We start from the raw sequence: 19,999 nt of genomic DNA, 5'->3' as shown, positions 1-19,999 counted from the left end.
AAAGATCTTTTAATTATGAACGATTAAAGCTTTTATGGACCCACTGATAATGGATAACGATATTGAAAAACTATTTGTTTCTCTCTTTTGAGCGTGAATTTAATTTTTTTAAGTGTTAAAATCAAAGTTCATAAAACTGTGTCATTTCGAGTAACATCATAATGAACCATTAGATAATTTTAATACTATTCAATCGCTAGGATTTTTGTTAAATTGTCTTATTAACAAATAAAATACTGATTATCATGCGATATTGCGCAACTACTTTTTCAACAATTAAGATAAAAGGATGATTTATTTTTTGAATGTTGTATTACTTATGTAATAAATTTTAAAAACCAATTTGCAATTATAAATGAAATATGACATAATCTATACGTGTAATTAGGCATAGATGTGAAAAAAGAACGGTCAAATTAATGATGCGAAATAATGTAGAATAAGGACAATAGTGGAAACCTTCCAATACCTAAAATAATTTTAGTGGTTAATGAAACACGGTGGTAGGAATGTTTTGTTGACTACGGCCAAGCAAGGTTTCCTACTCGACAATCAAAAACCATCTAGCATCAACGAATTTAAGTAAACAGTACTTCAAATTGTGGGCAGTAAATTAAGGGTGTTATGAAAATGTATACATAAAACTCCTGAACAACCTTTTTCTTATTAAAAAATCTCACTTTTGTACATAACTTTTTCTTGATAATTCATTGAATTTTTTATCAGATGTAACATTATACTGATTTAATTGCATAATAGAATCATTGAGGAACATTTGAACTTGTTCTTCATTGATTTCACGTTGTTCTTGTATATCATGGAAATTCGACATAATTAATATGGGCAGTTTTGGAGGAATTTGTACAAGCTCGAGACATACATATTCAAATGTCCTATATGAAAATTTATACAGCGAATGAGAGTAGACAAAAATAAGCTGTCATGAAGAATAAGGAAATTAAAAGTATGGATAGTAAAGCATATGTTGCCTGATAATTTTCGAAATCAGCAAAAAACACATCACGGAACTTCCAGAAGGAAGTAGGTAACAGAATAAAACACCCCAAGTGATTTAACACGCAATGATATCGAAGAGAGAGTTTTGCAATAAAGGATACAGTTCACCATAACTCGAGTTTTGAGAATATTACATATGGGAGTATGTTGTTTCAGATAAAGAAACGAGCATCTCTGAAGTCAATGAAATAAGGATTGAGAAGTAGTCTCATTGATGATAGTAAGAGGATTGTACTATAACACGAAGTGAATGCATTTAAAAAGAGTGGAACATTGGACTACTTCATGGTGATTAAATGATGTTCCATTGGTTTCGAGAGCTGAACTTTCTACTGCGTTCAGTATTATGTTGAATCATGAGTGTGTATACTGGTGAAAAGTTCAAATGAAAACTATTCAATGCTTCTTAGAAGCAGTCATTCGCATTTCGGAAGAGAATTATTTCTGAACTATAAAGTCTGTATGAAATCACTTGATGCAAATACTTTATATGATCGCTATATTTATTGCATTGATGTTTGAATTACAGAGATGATATTGGCTTAGGAAAAAACTAGGTTTCCATATTATTCTGAGTTTTAGGACAACTTATGTACATAAAACTACCATTTTCAAAAGATTAAAGTTTCTACAAAACGATATGGCTAAATAATTTGTGCTTTTTCACTAGTAACCAGGTTTAAGATTTTTTCACACTTCTAATAAGCTGCAACTTATGAAGACAACCAAAATTTATTTATGACGTTGGGCGAATATTATGAAATATCAGCAAATGATTAAATTTGGAAATATGAAGTGTTGGGTAACACTACTTATTCATCTAAATGTATTGTACTTATTGTAAGATGCAAGCGTCTTGAGATCAATGCATTTTATGTGAATTTATGGCTGGGTACTGAAACCGTTACTGGGTACTTGAACTATGGCGAAATAGCTGTCCATTTCTCTTTAATTTTCACTGATATATCAGCTGACGTTATCTTACGACTCAAACGCAGATAAAGTATATATATGTAATTCGACAGAAAGTTAAAAACACTGGTCAAAGTTATCATCATAGTCATCAGGAAAATCAAATCAATGCATTTCTTTGCGGAGAACCTATCGACTTTACACACGTAATTTACCTGGTCTAAATTTAATAGAGTGTTTGTTTTTCCTAATGCCTACACCAAATTATTTAAGATGAATCACATATTTATCCAGGATACTTATCTTTTCTCTGATTGGCCAGTTTCGACCTTGAATTTTTCTTACTATCTTCCTGACATTTTTTCCATGAATATCACTACATTATTGATTTTTGCCATATTATTGTGTGTTTTCCTTTTTCTCCTATAAAACACAAGGCCTGTGGTTTGCAAATACACAAGCAGGAATATTTAGCAGTAATTTCAGTAAATGGTAACCAATCACTAGGAAAAGAAGTCATTCATTTTATTCACCATAAAGGGTTTATGGAAATTTATGAGTTACATGGTTTATGTCAAGAACTGATCTTAGTTAGGTAATCTTTAAAAACCAGAAAGCGCTGGACAACGGTTTCGTTCTAATATAGAACCTCTTGGTAGTGAGCACTCACAAACCCACCACAGGGGGTAGAACTCAGAAGCTCCGGTCTTACATGTGAACGTTTAAAGTCTAGATCACTGGACCGGGACACAACAATTGACATGTTTCACCCCAATCACTTCATAATATCACGCGACTATGTTCATAGTTAAGTTTTCATCATTCCTGACAATATGAAATTGGGGATACGGAGCATGTCGGTTCAATCTATTTTACGTTCTTAAAAGTACAGTAAAAAACAATATTAAAAAGATTGCGGGAATCAAATATGAAATAGTCTAACGGTTCAACAGAAATTATCTATAGACATTGAAGAGTCTCAAATGTGCAACGTTACGCAGTCTAAGATTAGGATAAATCATCTGTCCGTTGTTTTACGTTTTTCAATGGTTGGGCCTAGTGATAAAGTCAGTCCATGATGTAAATTATAAACTGAAAAAGGATCTTCATAAACCTCATTGATATTAAAAATATTTGGAATTTCCTCATTTTATATTAATTCAAAGACCATAGTCTATATAACAGAATGTAAGCGTAATTCTTCAAGATTTAGAGTCGATGGACGATAAAAATAGTAGTTCAACAAAATACTACAACAGACAACTAGTGCTAAGCGCTAATGAAAGTCGGTCGATCAGGAAAATCAATACAGATATCGATTGATACAGTGTATTAAAGAATATTTCGTTTTGTTGTTATTCCTCTCATTAAAGTTACCAATGAATATATCTAATTAAATTTGACCCATTTTTGTTTATATCAGTAGTATAAATTACAAGAGAATGTGAAAACAGAAAATTTTACAAATAGTAGTAGTATATATTGATAAGTTTAAAAGCATGATCTCGATAATCGTTAATACCAAATGCGTAATGAACCTATCTACATAGAAAGTAATGAATATATATGAAAATTATGTGCAAATGTTGTATGCACTTTCGGCGGATATCACATCTTCAAAGCATGATAATAGTTATTAGTGTAAAACACTATTCTACTTCATAAATTACACCTCCTATTTATTTAATTAAAAGTTAGGTCATACTTGAATCAATAATAATAATAATAATAATAATAACAATAATAGTAATAATTCAATTTCAATTTCTTTACTATATCAACTTAATTTAGTGTTCATTAAAGAAACGTGTTAATAGTGAGAAAAGTAGACGATTATTAAACTGAGACGTGATTACTAGAGTGCAAATGTGCTGGGTATGAGATAGTTATGCATGTAAGAACATGAAAGATGGTTAATTAATATGAAAAAGTGATCTGAAGATTGAGTGTTCGCGTATGCGACCGAGTTCGATCCCTTGGGATGTGGTTTCGGGTTCACACAGTTCGAGAGTCTCATACTAGGACGAACAACCTGTCCAGTATGTACTGATATTGACAACACTTAAGAATATCCACAAGTTTCTATAAACTTAAGGTGAAGAAATTACGGAAAACAAAATGCTGTACGGGTTGTCCAAATTTAAAAGATTATGTTTTTGGAAGCATTACGAGGCAACTCGATCGATTTTAGATACTTCAACATCAGAAACCACTTAGTATATTACTTGTATAAAAGCAAATCTTGATTCAGTAACCATTCGTCGTTTAAAATTTTTCATCGAAATATATCTAAAATAAGGGGAAAGTATTAGTAATCTACGATGAAAAGTCTGTTGTCATGACCTTCTTCGATATACTAATTTTCGAAAATATGATAAAATATTTTCGGATTATTCAGTGCACTACTTAAATCGTTATAACAGTAGATAAGAATATCTCGGTGGATTAGGTTTCAAGTTGTATTGAATAATTGATGAAGGGGTTATATTTAGAGTGTCAATATTAAAACCAACATGAAATGTTTTACTGAACCTAAAACGACTGTAAACTAATGACAAATAGTCTGATTATTCTGTATAATCTCTTTTTCTTGACACAACTGATTGAATGGAAACGAAGCGGAGTTTGAGTTGATTTACAAATTACATCAACTGATATTATATTTAACAAATAATTTCAATATATAACGGCTTACAAAATGAGTATTCTCTGAAGATAACAAAACTAATTTAATATTCAGTTGAATTATTAATATTTTGGTAGTATCATAGGTGCACAACCAAAAAGATGAAATTTCAACTCACGATAATTTCGTCATATTCATCACTAAGATAACACCATGCGCACCTTTGTAGACATTAATAAAACTTGCATCTAGACATGGTTCAATATTTCCCTGTTATAGAGGAAAAGGTTAAAATGCGAATAAATGGGCATAAAATCTGTACAAAAGATTTTTGAATTAACAAGAATTATAGTAGCTGTATTGTAGGTCTAAATCAGAATAAAATTTGGGAACTAAGTCAAGTGGAATGGCATTATAATGTATTGTATATACGTTATATATTTGGGGTTACGTTTAAACGAAGCTCTGAATTTCAATTCTTTTGACTTATAGTCTAAATACCAAACATCTAATGCATACCCAATTACGAGAATTGGTTCTAAGAAGGTGAAGGGAGTAAATAGCACCATGGTAATGTCTCCGATTGAAAGTTTTAAAATTAGGTTCAGATGTTGAGCGAAGAGCAGTTACAGTTTGAAGAAAAATGTGGCGTGTGAGAACTTGCTATTTAAACTTTCATACATTAATTTTTTTATTAGAGTACCCTACATCGATAATTGGTGATGGAATTACAAAAATGAATTATTATCACAAACTTAGATAAAAATAAGATATTGATCTCAAGTTATTTGTAGTCTTATAATCAAAGTAGACAAAGTAGCAGGACGAATAGATTTGTGTGCATTTATATCTTGTAAAATTTCCATCAGAATGGTCTTATAATACTTAATACTATTATAATCATTTGTAATGAAATAGCTCCTTCAAACAATAGTATTGTCATGAAGCCTCTGTAAGATTCCTGTTCTATCGAAACCTTTCATGTTCTGAATATATTAAAACTAATATTTCTATATAAAGTGAACTCGTTTACTATTTATACATGTGAGGCTTTTCAAAGGAATGTTACACGAGGTTGAACAAATGCAAGATTAAGTGGTGAGCCAATAGTGTTATAAATATTAGGTTAATTTACTGAAGCTACTCATATATATGTCAGTAGTTAGAGAATAAATAGTTCCAACTGTGGCTCTTTTAGGGTTATTGTCATTACAAAGCCCACACAAAGGAGGGTGGATGGGTATGGGGTCAGCAACCTGATCACGTAGAAAACAACTTTGCCAGAAAACGCTAACCAGAATAAGCAAACTGAAACATTTAAGCTCTGCCCTCTGAATTGAAATATTTTCGTTCAGAAGAATTATGACACCTAATGGTGAAAGCCCAGATTCTTCGGAAATCACGAGGTCGATGCATATAAGGAGGTTCTGGGTTGCAAGAGGCATTATCATAAGGAATGGACCTCTATCGACAAAATTCAAGAAAGGAAGACCTAGAAGACAGCGATTAACAACAGCCGAAAAAGAGCAGAGAAAGTCAAGACACAAGCTGAATACAGAGAAGCAAACGAGTAGGTGAAGAAGAGCATTAGAACTGATAAGCAGAAATACGTGGAAGACTTAGCAACAACAGAGGAAAAAGCTGCAACAGAAGGAAATGTCAAACAACTATGTGAAACGACGAAGAAACTGGTGGAGGAATATAGTAAAACAGAGCGACCGGTCAAGGACAAACAAGGCAAGCCAATCACTGGAATTCAAAGACATCTGAACAGATGCATGGAACACTTTTGAGAACTCTTGAATAAACCAGCTTCATTGAATCCACTAACTCCGCCTGTAGCTCTTCTAGAGTTACTGCTGGTCCCAAGCCCGGGTAAAGGAGGAGGGTTGGGCATGGGGTTAGCGTTCCCATCCCGTAGAAAACTAACTCGCTAAAAAAACGCTTACCAGAAAAAATAATTCAAACCATTTTAACTCTGCCCTGAGAGTAAGAAGGTCTTCATTCAGAAGAATTATGACGCTTCATGGTGAAAGCCGAGTTCCTTCGGAAGCCACGAGGCCGATGCCCCTTCTAACAACCAGAGCAAAAATTTTTATAGGTACATGGAACGTTCGAACAATGTGGGAAACCGGGAAGACCAGCCAAATAGCAACGGAAATGAGGAGATACAACTTGGCAGTACTGGGAATCAGCGAAACCCACTGGACCCAAGCTGGACAGAAAAGGCTAGCTACGGGAGAGATGCTGCTATACTCCGGTCACGAAGAGGAAAATTCTCAACACACTCAGGAAGTTGCTCATAGGAGGCACAATATTTCCATACAAGCGTATACACAAGGCTACACGGATCTCACCGGACCACACTACAGAGAACCAGATAGACCATATTTGCATCAACAAAAAATTCCGAAGGACAATGGAAGATGTGAGAACCAGGAGAGGAGCTGACGTAGCTTCAGATCACCACCTAGTTGTAGCCAATTTGAAACTGAAGCTAAAAAAGAACTGGACAAGTGGACAAACAGCAATACAAAGGTTCAATACAGCCTTCCTTCGAGATACTGACAAACTCAATGAATTCAAGATAGCTCTCAACAACAGATTCCAAGCCTCTCAAGATCTACTGAAGGAAGAAGAAACTACCATGGAGGACAATTGGAAAGGCATCAAAGAAACATTTGCTTCAATGTGTCAAGAGGTTCTGGGCCTAAAGAAATACCATCATAAGGAATGGATCTCTATAGAAACACTGGACAAGATCAAAGAAAGGAAGAAAAAGAAGACAGCAATTAACAACAGCCGAACACGAGCAGAGAAAGTCCAAGCACAAGCTGAATACATAGAAGCAAACAAGCAAGTGAAGAGGAGCATTAGAGCCGACAGGAAGAAATACGTGGAAGAATTAGCAACGACGGCAGAAAAAGCTGCTAGAGAAGGAAATATGAAACAGCTCTACGATACAACGAAGAAACTATCAGGGAAATACAGTAAACCAGAGAAGCCGGTCAAAGACAAAGAAGGCAAGCCAATCACTGAAATTCAACAACAGCGTAACAGATGGGTAGAATACTTCGAGGAACTCCTGAATAGGCGGGCTCCAATGAATCCACCGAACATCGAAGCAGCACACACAGATCTTCCTACAGATGTCAACCCACCAACGACGGAAGAAATTAGAATGGCCGTCAGACAAACCAAGAACGGGAAAGCAGCAGGACCCGACAACATACCAGCTGAAGCACTGAAATCAGACGTCGAAGTAACCACAAGCATGCTTTACCCTCTATTCAATAAGATTTGGGAGGAGGAACAAGTGCCAATGGACTGGAATGAAGGACATCTCGTCAAGATTCCAAAGAAAGGAGATCTGAGCAAATGTGAAAACTACAGAGGCATTACACTACTGTCAATACCAGGGAAAGTCTTCAACAGAGTGTTGCTGAACCGGATGAAGGATGCAGTAGATGCCCAACTTCGAGATCAACAAGCTGGATTCCGAAAGGATCGGTCGTGCACAGACCAAATTGCAACACTACGGATCATCGTCGAACAATCAGTTGAGTGGAACTCGTCACTATACATCAACTTCATTGATTATGAAAAGGCATTCGACAGTGTAGATAGGAGGACATTATGGAAACTTCTTCGACACTACGGAGTTCCTGAGAAGATTGTCAATATTATCCGGAACTCATACGACGGACTACAGTGCAAAGTAGTGCATGGAGGACAGCTGACAGATGCATTCCAAGTAAGGACCGGAGTCAGACAAGGCTGTTTACTCTCTCCCTTCCTCTTTCTTCTGGTGGTCGACTGGATTATGAAGACCTCGACATCTGAAGGAAAACACGGAATACAATGGACAGCTCAGAACCAATTAGACGATCTGGACTTCGCAGATGACCTAGCCCTCCTATCACGTACACGTGAACAGATTCAGATAAAGACAGCCAATGTAGCAGCAGTCTCTGCATCAGTAGGCCTCAGTATACACAAAGGGAAAACCAAGGTCCTCAAATTCAAAGCGGAGAACAGCAATCCAATCACCCTTGATGGCGAAACTCTGGAAGATGTAGAATCCTTCACATATCTGGGAAGCATCGTCGATAGACATGGAGGTTCAGATGCAGACGTAAAGGCGAGGATTGGCAAAGCAAGGGCCGCATTCCTACAATTGAAGAACATATGGAACTCGAAACAACTTTCAACCAATATCAAAGCTGAAACTTGGAGAACTACAACAACCGCAATCAAGAAAGTACAAGTATTTATAAATAGCTGTCTACGCAAGATACTCAACATCCATTGGCCGGATACCATCAGCAATAGCCTTCTGTGGGAGAGAACAAACCAACTTCCAGCTGAAGAGGAAATTAGGAAAAGACGATGGAAATGGATAGGACATACATTACGCAAATCGTCAAACTGCATCACGAGGCAAGCTCTAACTTGGAATCCTGAAGGGAAGCGGAAAAGAGGAAGGCCAAAGAACACATTACGTCGGATAATAGAAGCAGATATGAAAAGGATGAATTACAACTGGAAGGAGCTGGAAAGGATTGCCCAGGACAGGGTTGGATGGAGAATGCTGGTGAGCGACCTATGCTCCTTCACGAGGAGTAACAGGTAGATAAAGATAAATTGAATCCACTGGATATTGGGGCAACACACACAGGCCTTCCTTTAGATGTCACTCCACCAACGGTTGAAGAAATCGAAATGGCCATGAGACAAGTCAACAGTGGGAAGTTAGTAGGACCTAACAATATAACAAACGAAGCACTGAAGTCAGACATGGAAGTAATTGCAAACGCGCTCCACGTCCTATTGAGGAAGATCTGAGAGGAAGAACAAGTGCCACAGTAGACTAGAAAAAGGCATACCTCATCACGATACCAAAGAAAGGAGATCTGAGCAAATTTTAGAACTACAGAGGCATCACACTACTGTTAGTACCGAGTAAAGTTTTCAGAAGAGTGTTGCTGAGCGGATGAAAGACTCAGTAAGCACCCAACTTCGAGATCAACAGACCGGATTCCGTAAGGATCGGTCGTGCACAAACGAAATCGCGACACTACGGATAACTGTCGAATGCTTTCTCATATTCAAGAAAGTTGATGTACAATGACGAGTTCCATTAAACTGATTGTTCAACCGTGTGGATAGGAAGATATTATGGAAACGTTAACACTAAGGTATAGCTGGGAAGATCTTTGGTATAATCCGGAATTCATAGGACGGACTACACTGCAAGGTCGTGAATGGAGCACAGCTGACAAACTCATTCCAAGTAAGCACCGAAGACAGACAAGGCTGCTTACTCTCTCCCTCTCTCCTTTTTATGGTGGTTAGCTGGATCATTAAGACCTCCATATCTCAGTTGAAGCACAAAATACAATGGACAGCTTGGATGCAACTAGACGATCTTGATTTTGCAGGTGACCTGACTCTTCTATCCCACGTACACACACACCAACAAACGCAGGTCAAGACAATCAGTGTAGCATCAGTAGGCCTCAGCATACACAAGGGAAATAGCAACATCCTCAAATACAACACAGAGAACACCAACCCGGTCACACGATTGAGAAACTCCGGAAGATTTGAAATTCTTCACGTACTTGGGAAGCATTATCGATGAACAAGAAGGATCCAATGCAGACTCAAATGACAGGATTGGCAAAGCAATGGCATAATTTCTACAAGTAAAGAACATATGAAACTTAAAACAACTGTCAACCAACATCAAAGTCAGAATCTCCAATAAGAACGTCAAGACAGTTCTAGTGTATGGAACTGAAACTTGAAGAACTAAAACAACCATCATGAGAATGTTACAAGTATTTATAAATCATTTACTACACAGGAGACTCAATCTACGCTGACCGGGAACAATCAGCACAACCTGTTATGGAAGAGAACAAATCAACTTACAACTGAAGAGAAAATTAGGAAAAGACGTTGGATGGTTTTACAACTGTATTATATTTTTACTCTAATTTTAGTGAATCGTTCTTATGCGTTACAAATAATGGAATAAAGTGTTGGGGTACTCAAGTGTAAGGAAATGCAGCTTAGTTTTACTCAAAAGTTAGTAAAAATTCTCAGTTCGTATCAACTAGCATTAGTGTCTGTTTGGAGTAGAACTGATTTCTTATGATACTTTGTTGAAATATTTCATCTCCAATAGCTAAGTACTCTTCAAATTACTGGACAAAGCCCATGAACGGACAATGACAGGCAACTGGAACGTAAAAAACTGTCACTCAAGACCAAAGTCAGAATTTGTAGCACAAACGTCCAGACAGTTCCGTTGTATGGAAATGAAACTTGAAGGGCAACTAAAGCAATTGTCAAAAAGTACAGGCATCCATAAACAGTTGTCTATGCAAGATACTCCAGATCCTTTGACTGGATAGCATCAGCAACAACCTACCCTTGCAGAGAGCAAACCATGTTCTATCTGAAGAGGAAATTAGGAAGAGGTGCTGGAGGTGTGTAGGACACAAATTGTGGAAATAATCAAACTGTATCACAAAGCAGGTCCTAATTTGGAATCCCAAAGGCGGAACAAAAGGAGGCTGATTAAAGAACACAGTTCGCCAGGAATTGGATGCAGACTCTGAAAGAACGAACAAAACTTGATAACAGTCAGTCAGTCGGATACAACGAACTTGATAACAACTGGAAACGAGAGCCCATGACAGAGTTAGTTGGAGAATCCTGTTTGGAGGCCTATGCTTCACGAGGAGTAACAGACATAGGTAACTAATCTAAATACTCAGTACCAAGTAGCCCTAAATCAAAATGGCAGTAGCCCGTAATAATGATAAGGAAACTAATATGAGATGAATAAAGAGGGAATAAGATTCTCTTATCATTATACTTTATTCAAGTAGCTAAGTGAACACAGGAAGGTAGTAATTTATAAACTAAATCATTACTGAACTAAACATAATGATATTTCTCTTTGAATTGCATAAAGCTTTTTTAACACAGTAATTAATAGTAACTACCTAATGTAAATGGATTCAAGCTTGTCTTGGAACATAATTCCTAGTACATATATTATTTATATTCAAGCTAGATCGGGATAATTGGACAATTTGAGCATGGTAAATTATAAGAATTTAGATTTAAGCTTAATCACATTTAACATACTTTTTATCACATTGAAATTTACTGAATGTAACGAACATATAATTATGCATCTTGAAGACAATTCCAGTTAAAAAATATGTCAAGCAGTCTGTATGTTAAAATAATTACTAGGCTGAACATTACAGGGAATTTTTCTGAAGTAGGATCCCTCCTGAAACAAATATTCCTTTCCTGCCCCTCCCCCAACTTCACCAATATAACAAAGATTTTGAGAAAATACAAGTTAAGCAATAGTTTAACCGAAGTATTCTATTAGATACTTGATTTGAACTTAAATGCGGGTGTAAATCTATCATGAATAGGTCTACAGAAGCGTTTCTGATTTTGTAATAGGTGACACAGTTTACGAATATTTGATGAGGTATCCATTTCTTCAAAATTACAGATATATTCATAATTTAAATTACGAACTGATCTTAGTTGGGTCTCCCTGTGGTGAATGCTGCTTATGCTGACAAATATAAGTAATAAGTAGCACCAATCGAAAGTGCAACATCTGGTAGTAGAAAATTGAAGTGAAGAGAAGAGCGAGGGAAACAAATAGGAATCGGAATAACAATCGAATTTAAAGGATGGAGAAATATGTACAGCACAACTGATGGAAGATGTGCAAATAATGTATTTAATGTATGATGTTCACATTTTGCGAAAGCACTAAGTAATTTGCATAAAAAATAGTTTTCCCCATCAAGTCATCATACACTACGTCACCATAGAAGACCTGGAAGCACTGGGCGGCAGTTCCGTCTTAGTTAGAACTTTTAAGCAGTGCCCATCCACAATCCCGCATTTAGGGATTGAATCCAGGACATTCAGTGGTGCTTACCAGTAAGTTTGAAATCTGAGTGTATGGCATCCTGCTGACTACCTAGAATCAATACTTAGTGAAACACACTAAACAAAATTGACACAATTTGACACAGTTACTAATAAGTAATATAACATGAAAACTCAAGAAAAAAATAACTCACAGGCTGTCCACCAATATTGATAACAGGTTGGCCTCTTGTTAGTTTGTTGAAATATTTCAAGCCTTTCGAAGCACTACTCCTAGGTTCACCTTTATCAACAACATCCCAAACTTCTACTTTAATTACACTTTGGGAATTCTGATGATTCCAATGAATGTTAGCCAACTGTCGAATGAAAATAATGTCCAATGAATAAAAATTTTAGTATGATTTATTCAAATAATATCAAAGTGTAAATCTAACGGTCAAAAATAGTAATGTTATTAGGAATCAACTTGAGGAAGTATTACAGTACATAATTAGGTAACATTCCCGTTGAAATGTTACAAAACGTTTCTATCATGAGATTACTTATTGGTGTTGGCACGAGACTACGCATCCAACAAAAAACTCTATCATCATTACATTTTCCAAAACATAATAAACCCTATGCAAGAGGGATTATAAAACACCGAAAGGCGGGGGGAACACAGCTAAACTCTATGTCAAAAAAATCAGAAGTGAACATTCAATGGAATGTGGGGATTATATAAACAGGAACTGTAATAGTGAAGCACTGGACACAATATCGTATAATGATCCAATTTGGTTAAAAAGCGTGACTACAATCTAATATTAATCATTTTACAGTTCAATTATTGAACTTACTTTGTAATGTATACAGGGAAAACTAATATTTATGTAAGTTTAGCAACTACGATACGCTAGAATTTTTCAACATTGAACAGAGCTGAAGATACAACCACGATTAAAGAATCAACTTTTAACACCTACACTAGTTTGTAAGGAGATAGACACGATACGACAGTTTCAAAGGCGTATTTACAGAACCACTTACATAATGTGAACAATCTCCCGTCTATTAGCGAAAGTAATGTATGCTTAGGTAATCCCAAGTACACACAATTATTTACAACAAAATTTCAGCTTCATCAATTTAAGACTATTACTTATTACGGGGCACTAATTATGTGACTTTTTATTCGCCCTTCAAATAATTGACATTTTATTGATAAGTTACTTTGAAAACCATAACTCTGATTTACTGATATTTTTGAATAGTTTTCGTAAGTTTGAAACTTTGTGTACCCTTAATCCATTTCTAACTTACACCTAGTCCAACCAGTTTAGCATACAAATGTTGCAATTACCAAAATCGATGAAGGTCTGCAATCATATCAACTGGTTAAAAATCTATATTCAATTACTTTATACTTAAACACTAGGATTTTTTATTTGTTGATTGTAATGTACACGAGTTCATTTAAAGATTCTTTAATGGAAGTCTTTTACATTTGTAAGACAACACATAGAACTAGTGCGTAATAAATTCACTTTGACAAGCATTCTAATATTTTAACTGCAGCACAGGTAATATAATTTGGCGAAAACTAAACTTTGTGCTTACAAAGAGGTTCCACCAATGCATCAAACCGATAAACCCCTAAGCTTAGTGATAAACCCATCCGATCACATCTCCTCATGTTAAACTGTGTGGTGATGTATATCAGTCTTCAAGCAACATACTGCGATTGTAAAACAAGGAGCTTAACCCGAAATTCAAATTTTATTGCCTGATATATCCACACGATACTGCATTAATTTTGCATAGTTTCAAGTCAATACGAGGACCAAAGGTAAAGGGTCAACTTCTGATAAGTTTGTGGGAAGAATTGATATAAGTAAATGAATATTTTTCCGTATTTAATGAATCGGTCAACCAACCATGTGGTCAGAGGTCGACAGAACAGAAATATGAATGAAGGCATACTGTATGAAAATAATAATAATAATAATAATAATAAAGCATTTGCATTATGAGCAACTGGTTTAAAAATACTTCCATAATCAACTCAAGAATTTAAAGTAATTAGTCCCTTTGGTAAATTTGGATGCTGTAAAAGGAAGACGAAGATTGTCAGAATTATGTGATGTGTAAAAACAATACACTTTGAACAATCTGATCACATCAGTCAGTCAGCTACAACGTAGGACCAGGCACATATGTGCATCGGTTTAATTTGCCATATCTCATAAGCACAACAAGATGAACACCAGATTCATTGTAGTAGTTAATTCTGTGGTGATAATATATAAAAGAAAGATTGCGTATAAGGACATAGTACAAGAAGAAAGAATCAGTCGTCAGGGGGGAAGAAATATGGATATGTGTAGAAGTACGTTCGTACTTACGCAAGTGAACCGTGCGTGAAGAATTTCCGGTATATATACCATGTCTAGTTAACCTTTTACTTTTTCGTATATAAATGTTCATAACAAGTATATGTGTGGTCAGATTGTTCGAAATGTATTGTGCTAATATAACACATACTTCTGATAATATTCGTCTTCTCATTACAGTACCCAAAAATGTTTTACTATAATATTTCATCTGCTTTTCTAAATAGTAAGCTATAATTATTAGGATTTTAACATATAAGCAAAAATAAAGTTACTTGAATCTCATTGGATGGGATGTATTCTTCTTTAAACTGTTCACCCTTCAAGCGCGAAAGTAAAGCTGACTTTCCAACATTACGATCACCGCGTATAACAATTTTCACTAAAAATACAAGTTGTTTAAATTTCTTAATTGCTAGATTCATATATATATATATATACATCAAGGGAGCATATAATTGTGAACCTTTATAACCGATTTTTACGCCGTCGACGGCAAGTTTCTTGCGGTCGTCCCCGAATAAGCAGTTAGAACCTACCGACACGGCTCAGAAAGACAATCAAATAATTTCGCCTTGCTTTGTCTGCTCGTAGTTTTCCAATCTACTATTATGTTGACTGACATTATATATCAGAGTAGGAGGTGGCATGCATAAACCATGTCTTAACCAACTCGGCTGACAAATGTTTATAGCCTTATTGATGAATTCAGCTTTTTTATTTACTATTCTGTTCATAACCACACAATTATTCACTTTGTGGTTCTAATATGTGCGACTAATACCTTTGATCAAATATTTTTAGACGACGTGTGTATTTTACTTTCATGAGTGATGTTTGTAGACTCATGGTAGCAAAGAGTGAACTATTGTTGTTAGTTTCCGTAGGAGCATCCCGTTTATATGTATGTATATATATAAATACTTTTACTTGATTCTCCTCTAATTTTACCTTAATCAGTACTAAAAACTACACGAGATGTCACTGGTTACTACCCGTTTGTCAATTAGCGTCAACAACTCATCCTAACAAGAAATCACTCGTTTCCTTATTGAGATGAATCCAAAACAAAACGTTCTATGCATCATTTTAGGAAAATAACAACCAATTAAGTGTGCTGACGTTGAATTTTCTAGTAATCTGGCGTAAGGTAGCGAAGACTAACGAATGTTATTCAGTACTAGGCACTTATCAATGATAGCAGTGAAGAAAATATAAACCAGTTTAATGCGAAGGTGCAATCCATCCTACAGACATATTCAGAAAAAGAACTGAACATCCTGGTAGAGAAACGTATTTTTGAACTCAGATTGGACAATGCTTTCAGGTTTTCAGTGGTGGTCTAACATTGGTCGATTCATGATCTCAGTCATTGTTGACGTAACTGAAAAGATATTCCCAATTCTCTTTAGAAAGATTCTGGAAGGAGAACAAGTACAAGAAGGTTGGAAAGAGGTACACCTCGATACCTGAAAAAATCGTCGCTATCATACAGAACTTCTACGATGGACTACATTGCAAAGTTGTGCATGGAGGAAGCTCACAGATACTGGTGTTAAACAAGGCTACTAACTATTACCTTTTCTCCTCCTGTTAACTGCTGGCTAGATTATGAAGGTCTGTGTTCCAGAAAAACAACATAATATAGTGAAAACCTTGAACACATACGGATGCTTTGAACTTTGCAGATGACTTAGCCGTTTTATCCGATACACAACAACAAATGCAGATAAATACAGCCAATGTAGCGGAGGGCTCCTCAAAAAATAGACCTTAACATTCACAAGGGAAAAGGTAGGATGTTGAAGTACAAAACAGTGAGCATCAACTACATTACACTTGATTGGGAATCTCTAGAACAGGTAGGAGTCTCCATATACCTGCAGATTTTTATTGATAAAGAAGGAGGATCTGAAGAATATGTGAAGGTACGAATCGACGAAGCAAGGACAACATTCCTACAATTGAAGGATATCTGAAACTCAAAGGAACTTTTACCTAAAACCAAAGATTTTTCAACACGTTTTAAAGTTTTATTGCATGGAGCTGAAACTTGAAGAATTGCGACTATCACTAAAGCAGTGCAGGCTTTGTAAATATATGTTTACGAAAGATACTCCGGATCCACTAACCGCAGACTATCGACAATAGCCTAATGTGAAACAGAACAAACCAGTTTAGGAAGAAATTAGGAAAAGAAGCTAAACGCAGACAAAACATGCTTTGTGGAAGCCATGTAAAATTACATCGCAAGACCTAACTTAACAAAGGGAAAAGAGGTAGACCAAAGAGCACATAACGCCGAAAATCAAAGGCAGACATTAAGACCATGGGCACCAATCGGCAACAACTAGAAAGGATCTCAGCACAGAGTGGTTTGAAGAACTGTGGTTGGTGGCCTATACACTGTGTAACAGGCCTCAACAAAAATAAATATATATAATAAATTTGGGGTCTGATGAACTACATTCAATATTTATAGTTCGAATTCAATGATAAAGAGCTCTAGATATGGATAAGTTATCTATGAATAATCTTTACAAACTTGAATATAAGTATATTCATAGCGAAATTTCAAATCACAGAATTTAGTTCTTTAGTCAGTCGGATCTACAACCAGTGAAGTGTCTATTAAAAATGTACAAAAAATGGTAGTGATGATAAAAGTAAACATTTTAATTTTTATGCCAATTCCTAAACATACTATTATAGTCGACTCCATGAGAAAATTTCTCTTGTAAACATTCACCAATAGGCTGTATATCGGCAGATGAATACCTTTTGGTGGTTGCATCATTTTTATCCCACCATTTTCTAGCTAAAGACATGCTAAGCGAAAATTCACAAGTTCAGTAAAGACGTTTATTTTCGATTTTGTACAAATAATTTTTGCAGTAAGTACGGTACTACAAGTCAAATAAAAGAATGGAAAAAAGAAGGGGTACACGTCAAAAGAATGTGTTACACTTAGGTATACGAATAAATATTACTACATAAATTCAACCACATGATTTGCAGAGGTCCTGTTGGTTTGGGGATGGTTGACTTTAATTGAAGACTAATATCAGTTGAGGAAATTTGATGGGAGGGTGGCTAAACAAATCGGCACTAGATTTAACAAGTTTGAGGATAGTTGAACTACATTGTTTAACAACTATAGCGATGATCTTTAACGCATCCATTTGATGACAAGTATCCAGTATATGATACAATATTGTATTACTTAAGAGAGTGTAGATTTTGAGACGACAACTTTTAAAATGTAGGAAGATTTTACAAGATAACCGCTTTTTCATTTTACTTGTGCTATGATATCACGTTAACGGGAATTAATACGTTAGAAAGCACGGGGTCTCTTGTATTATTGAAATTATACATTAATTCCGAGATTTTGCAGATATTTCTAAAACAAAGGATAAGTATTTATATACCGTCTCTAAACTAATTTACTCTTCCTAGAAGTTGACTTGACAAAGTAAATGAGTTAAATTCATTTGTGATTAAAGAAACTAGCACACATGAAGCATACCTTATGCACAATTAATTATGATAAATAACATGATAGTGTGATGCTTCCAACCAATGGAGCAGGGGTTCAAGCTTCTTCAACAAAATTCCATACTGCTTGCCTAATTACAGTGTATCAGCATTTAACTTTTCCCATATAGGTAGAAACAGAGAAGCCAAAAAGCTTCATAACTGGTTACGTCAATAACAATGTGCTTTAAGGTGTAGATTTTTTACGCTAAACGTTATGAACCATAACAGGATTTATATTAAATCCTAAAAGTATTCGAGTCTCATTTTTCACTAAATATAAGGTTTCTACAGAATTTCAGATGAGTTACGTGCATAATGAATTAATTCGGAGGTTAACTTCAAAAGGGCAAGACATTTTTTATAAAATACAGATCACAAAATGTTCGTGGTGATATTGTGATAGGCTATTACTCTAAATAGTATTTTTTTTCTGCATATGACTAATAAATCTACTATATTTTACAAATCGGTAAACATACGGTTCCGTTGATCATATGGTTTGTGCTAATTGCAACACAAACAATACATACGTGAAAATAGTGTATTTCGGAAACACGTAAACTTCCTAAGGGAAAAGCAGATTGTATAGTGGAAGCATAAAGAAAGAGTACACATCTGGGAAAAATGAACTTTAAGAGGAATTTCGGCAAGCCTTTTACAAAGAACTTTTTTCAGCAAAGGTTTTCTATTAAAATTGAGAATTCTTCGCAGTTTAATTTTTCCAAAATTCTCCCCAAAATAGATTGTTTGAACTGAGTTATGTGGGGACTATAAGTAAATATAAAATGTCTTGCTGTTTAATCGGTTATCACATACATCAAACTACCCATTAAAGCATGTTCTAGACATACTAGCAGTCTAAATGAATTATCTAGGGACTTTGTCGCATATTTAGGTGTGGACAAATCAACATTTTTTTGGATAACTCCCCGTCGATAGTAGAAAATTCATCTACAAGTAAACATTGAAACGCAATTTTAGGTTAAAGACTTTGGTTCGACATTCTGTAAAAATAAAAGAGATTTAGTATTACCTGAAGTTAGCCCCATAGGGCTAACTTCTTATAAGAAAACAATGGGATCCGCTTATATATTTAAGTACGTTCTTGCGGCTTGACATGTCTTGAGTAGTTATTCACTTATTTTAAAACCTTTTTTCTGAACAAATATCGGGACTGACCATTCTATGAAAGCGTTTAGAATGTTAATAGCTTCTCACAAACCTACAAACTTAAAAGAAACGTACGTTTTCATAACGACGGGAATGTTTGTCATGTACAATGGCTTAAAATGGTTTCAAATGCTTCTGGGTGTAATAAAGGAAGCTTTGGGTTAACGGGCTTCCGTATCTAGTAGCATTGGATCGCCAATGTCTCCAGGTGAGAAGCTAGGTTTATTTAACAATGAATAAGAACTTTCGTCTAAATTTGAACGAATAGCTTCACAATATTTGGGCGCCGAGGTAATTTGGGACACTAAAAAGAAGAATATATTTGTAATTTTGTTGTTTGATTATATTTTCCTTGAAAAACCTTGGACCAGATTGCCAGGCGAAACGTTGGGTTTACTTAAAATTCATTCGCTGAGAT

At 35.4% G+C, this 19,999-nt stretch overlaps 1 protein-coding gene across 1 annotated transcript; it reads right to left on the bottom strand.

Moving 5' to 3' along the window:
* Positions 1-346: 346 nt before the first annotated feature.
* Positions 347-19,683, bottom strand: RABL6_1 (Rab-like protein 6). Its single transcript, XM_051218159.1, has 6 exons — positions 19,238-19,683; positions 17,576-19,204; positions 15,147-15,253; positions 12,691-12,855; positions 4,734-4,825; positions 347-893 (listed from the first exon to the last, which is right to left on the bottom strand). The coding sequence occupies exons 2-6, from the start codon at positions 17,697-17,699 to the stop codon at positions 677-679; spliced, it is 705 nt and encodes a 234-aa protein (XP_051064604.1). The 5' UTR covers positions 17,700-19,204; positions 19,238-19,683; the 3' UTR covers positions 347-676.
* Between the last annotated feature and the right edge of the window lie 316 nt (positions 19,684-19,999).

Source organism: Schistosoma haematobium, chromosome 7 (assembly GCF_000699445.3).
Source record: "Schistosoma haematobium chromosome 7, whole genome shotgun sequence".
Lineage (NCBI taxonomy): Eukaryota > Metazoa > Platyhelminthes > Trematoda > Strigeidida > Schistosomatidae > Schistosoma > Schistosoma haematobium.
Note: the sequence above shows the minus strand (reverse complement) of the source record. Positions and strands in the feature narration are given on the sequence as shown.

Coding starts and splice junctions, on each gene's coding strand:
- RABL6_1 (XM_051218159.1), bottom strand. CDS start 17,699: ATGTCTTTAGCTAGAAAATGGTGGGATAAAAATGATGCAACCACCAAA. Junction 12,856..15,146: donor TCCCATCCAATGAGATTCAA/GTAACTTTATTT, acceptor TTCATTCGACAG/TTGGCTAACATTCATTGGAA. Junction 894..4,733: donor ATGAATATGACGAAATTATC/GTGAGTTGAAAT, acceptor ATTTTCATATAG/GACATTTGAATATGTATGTC.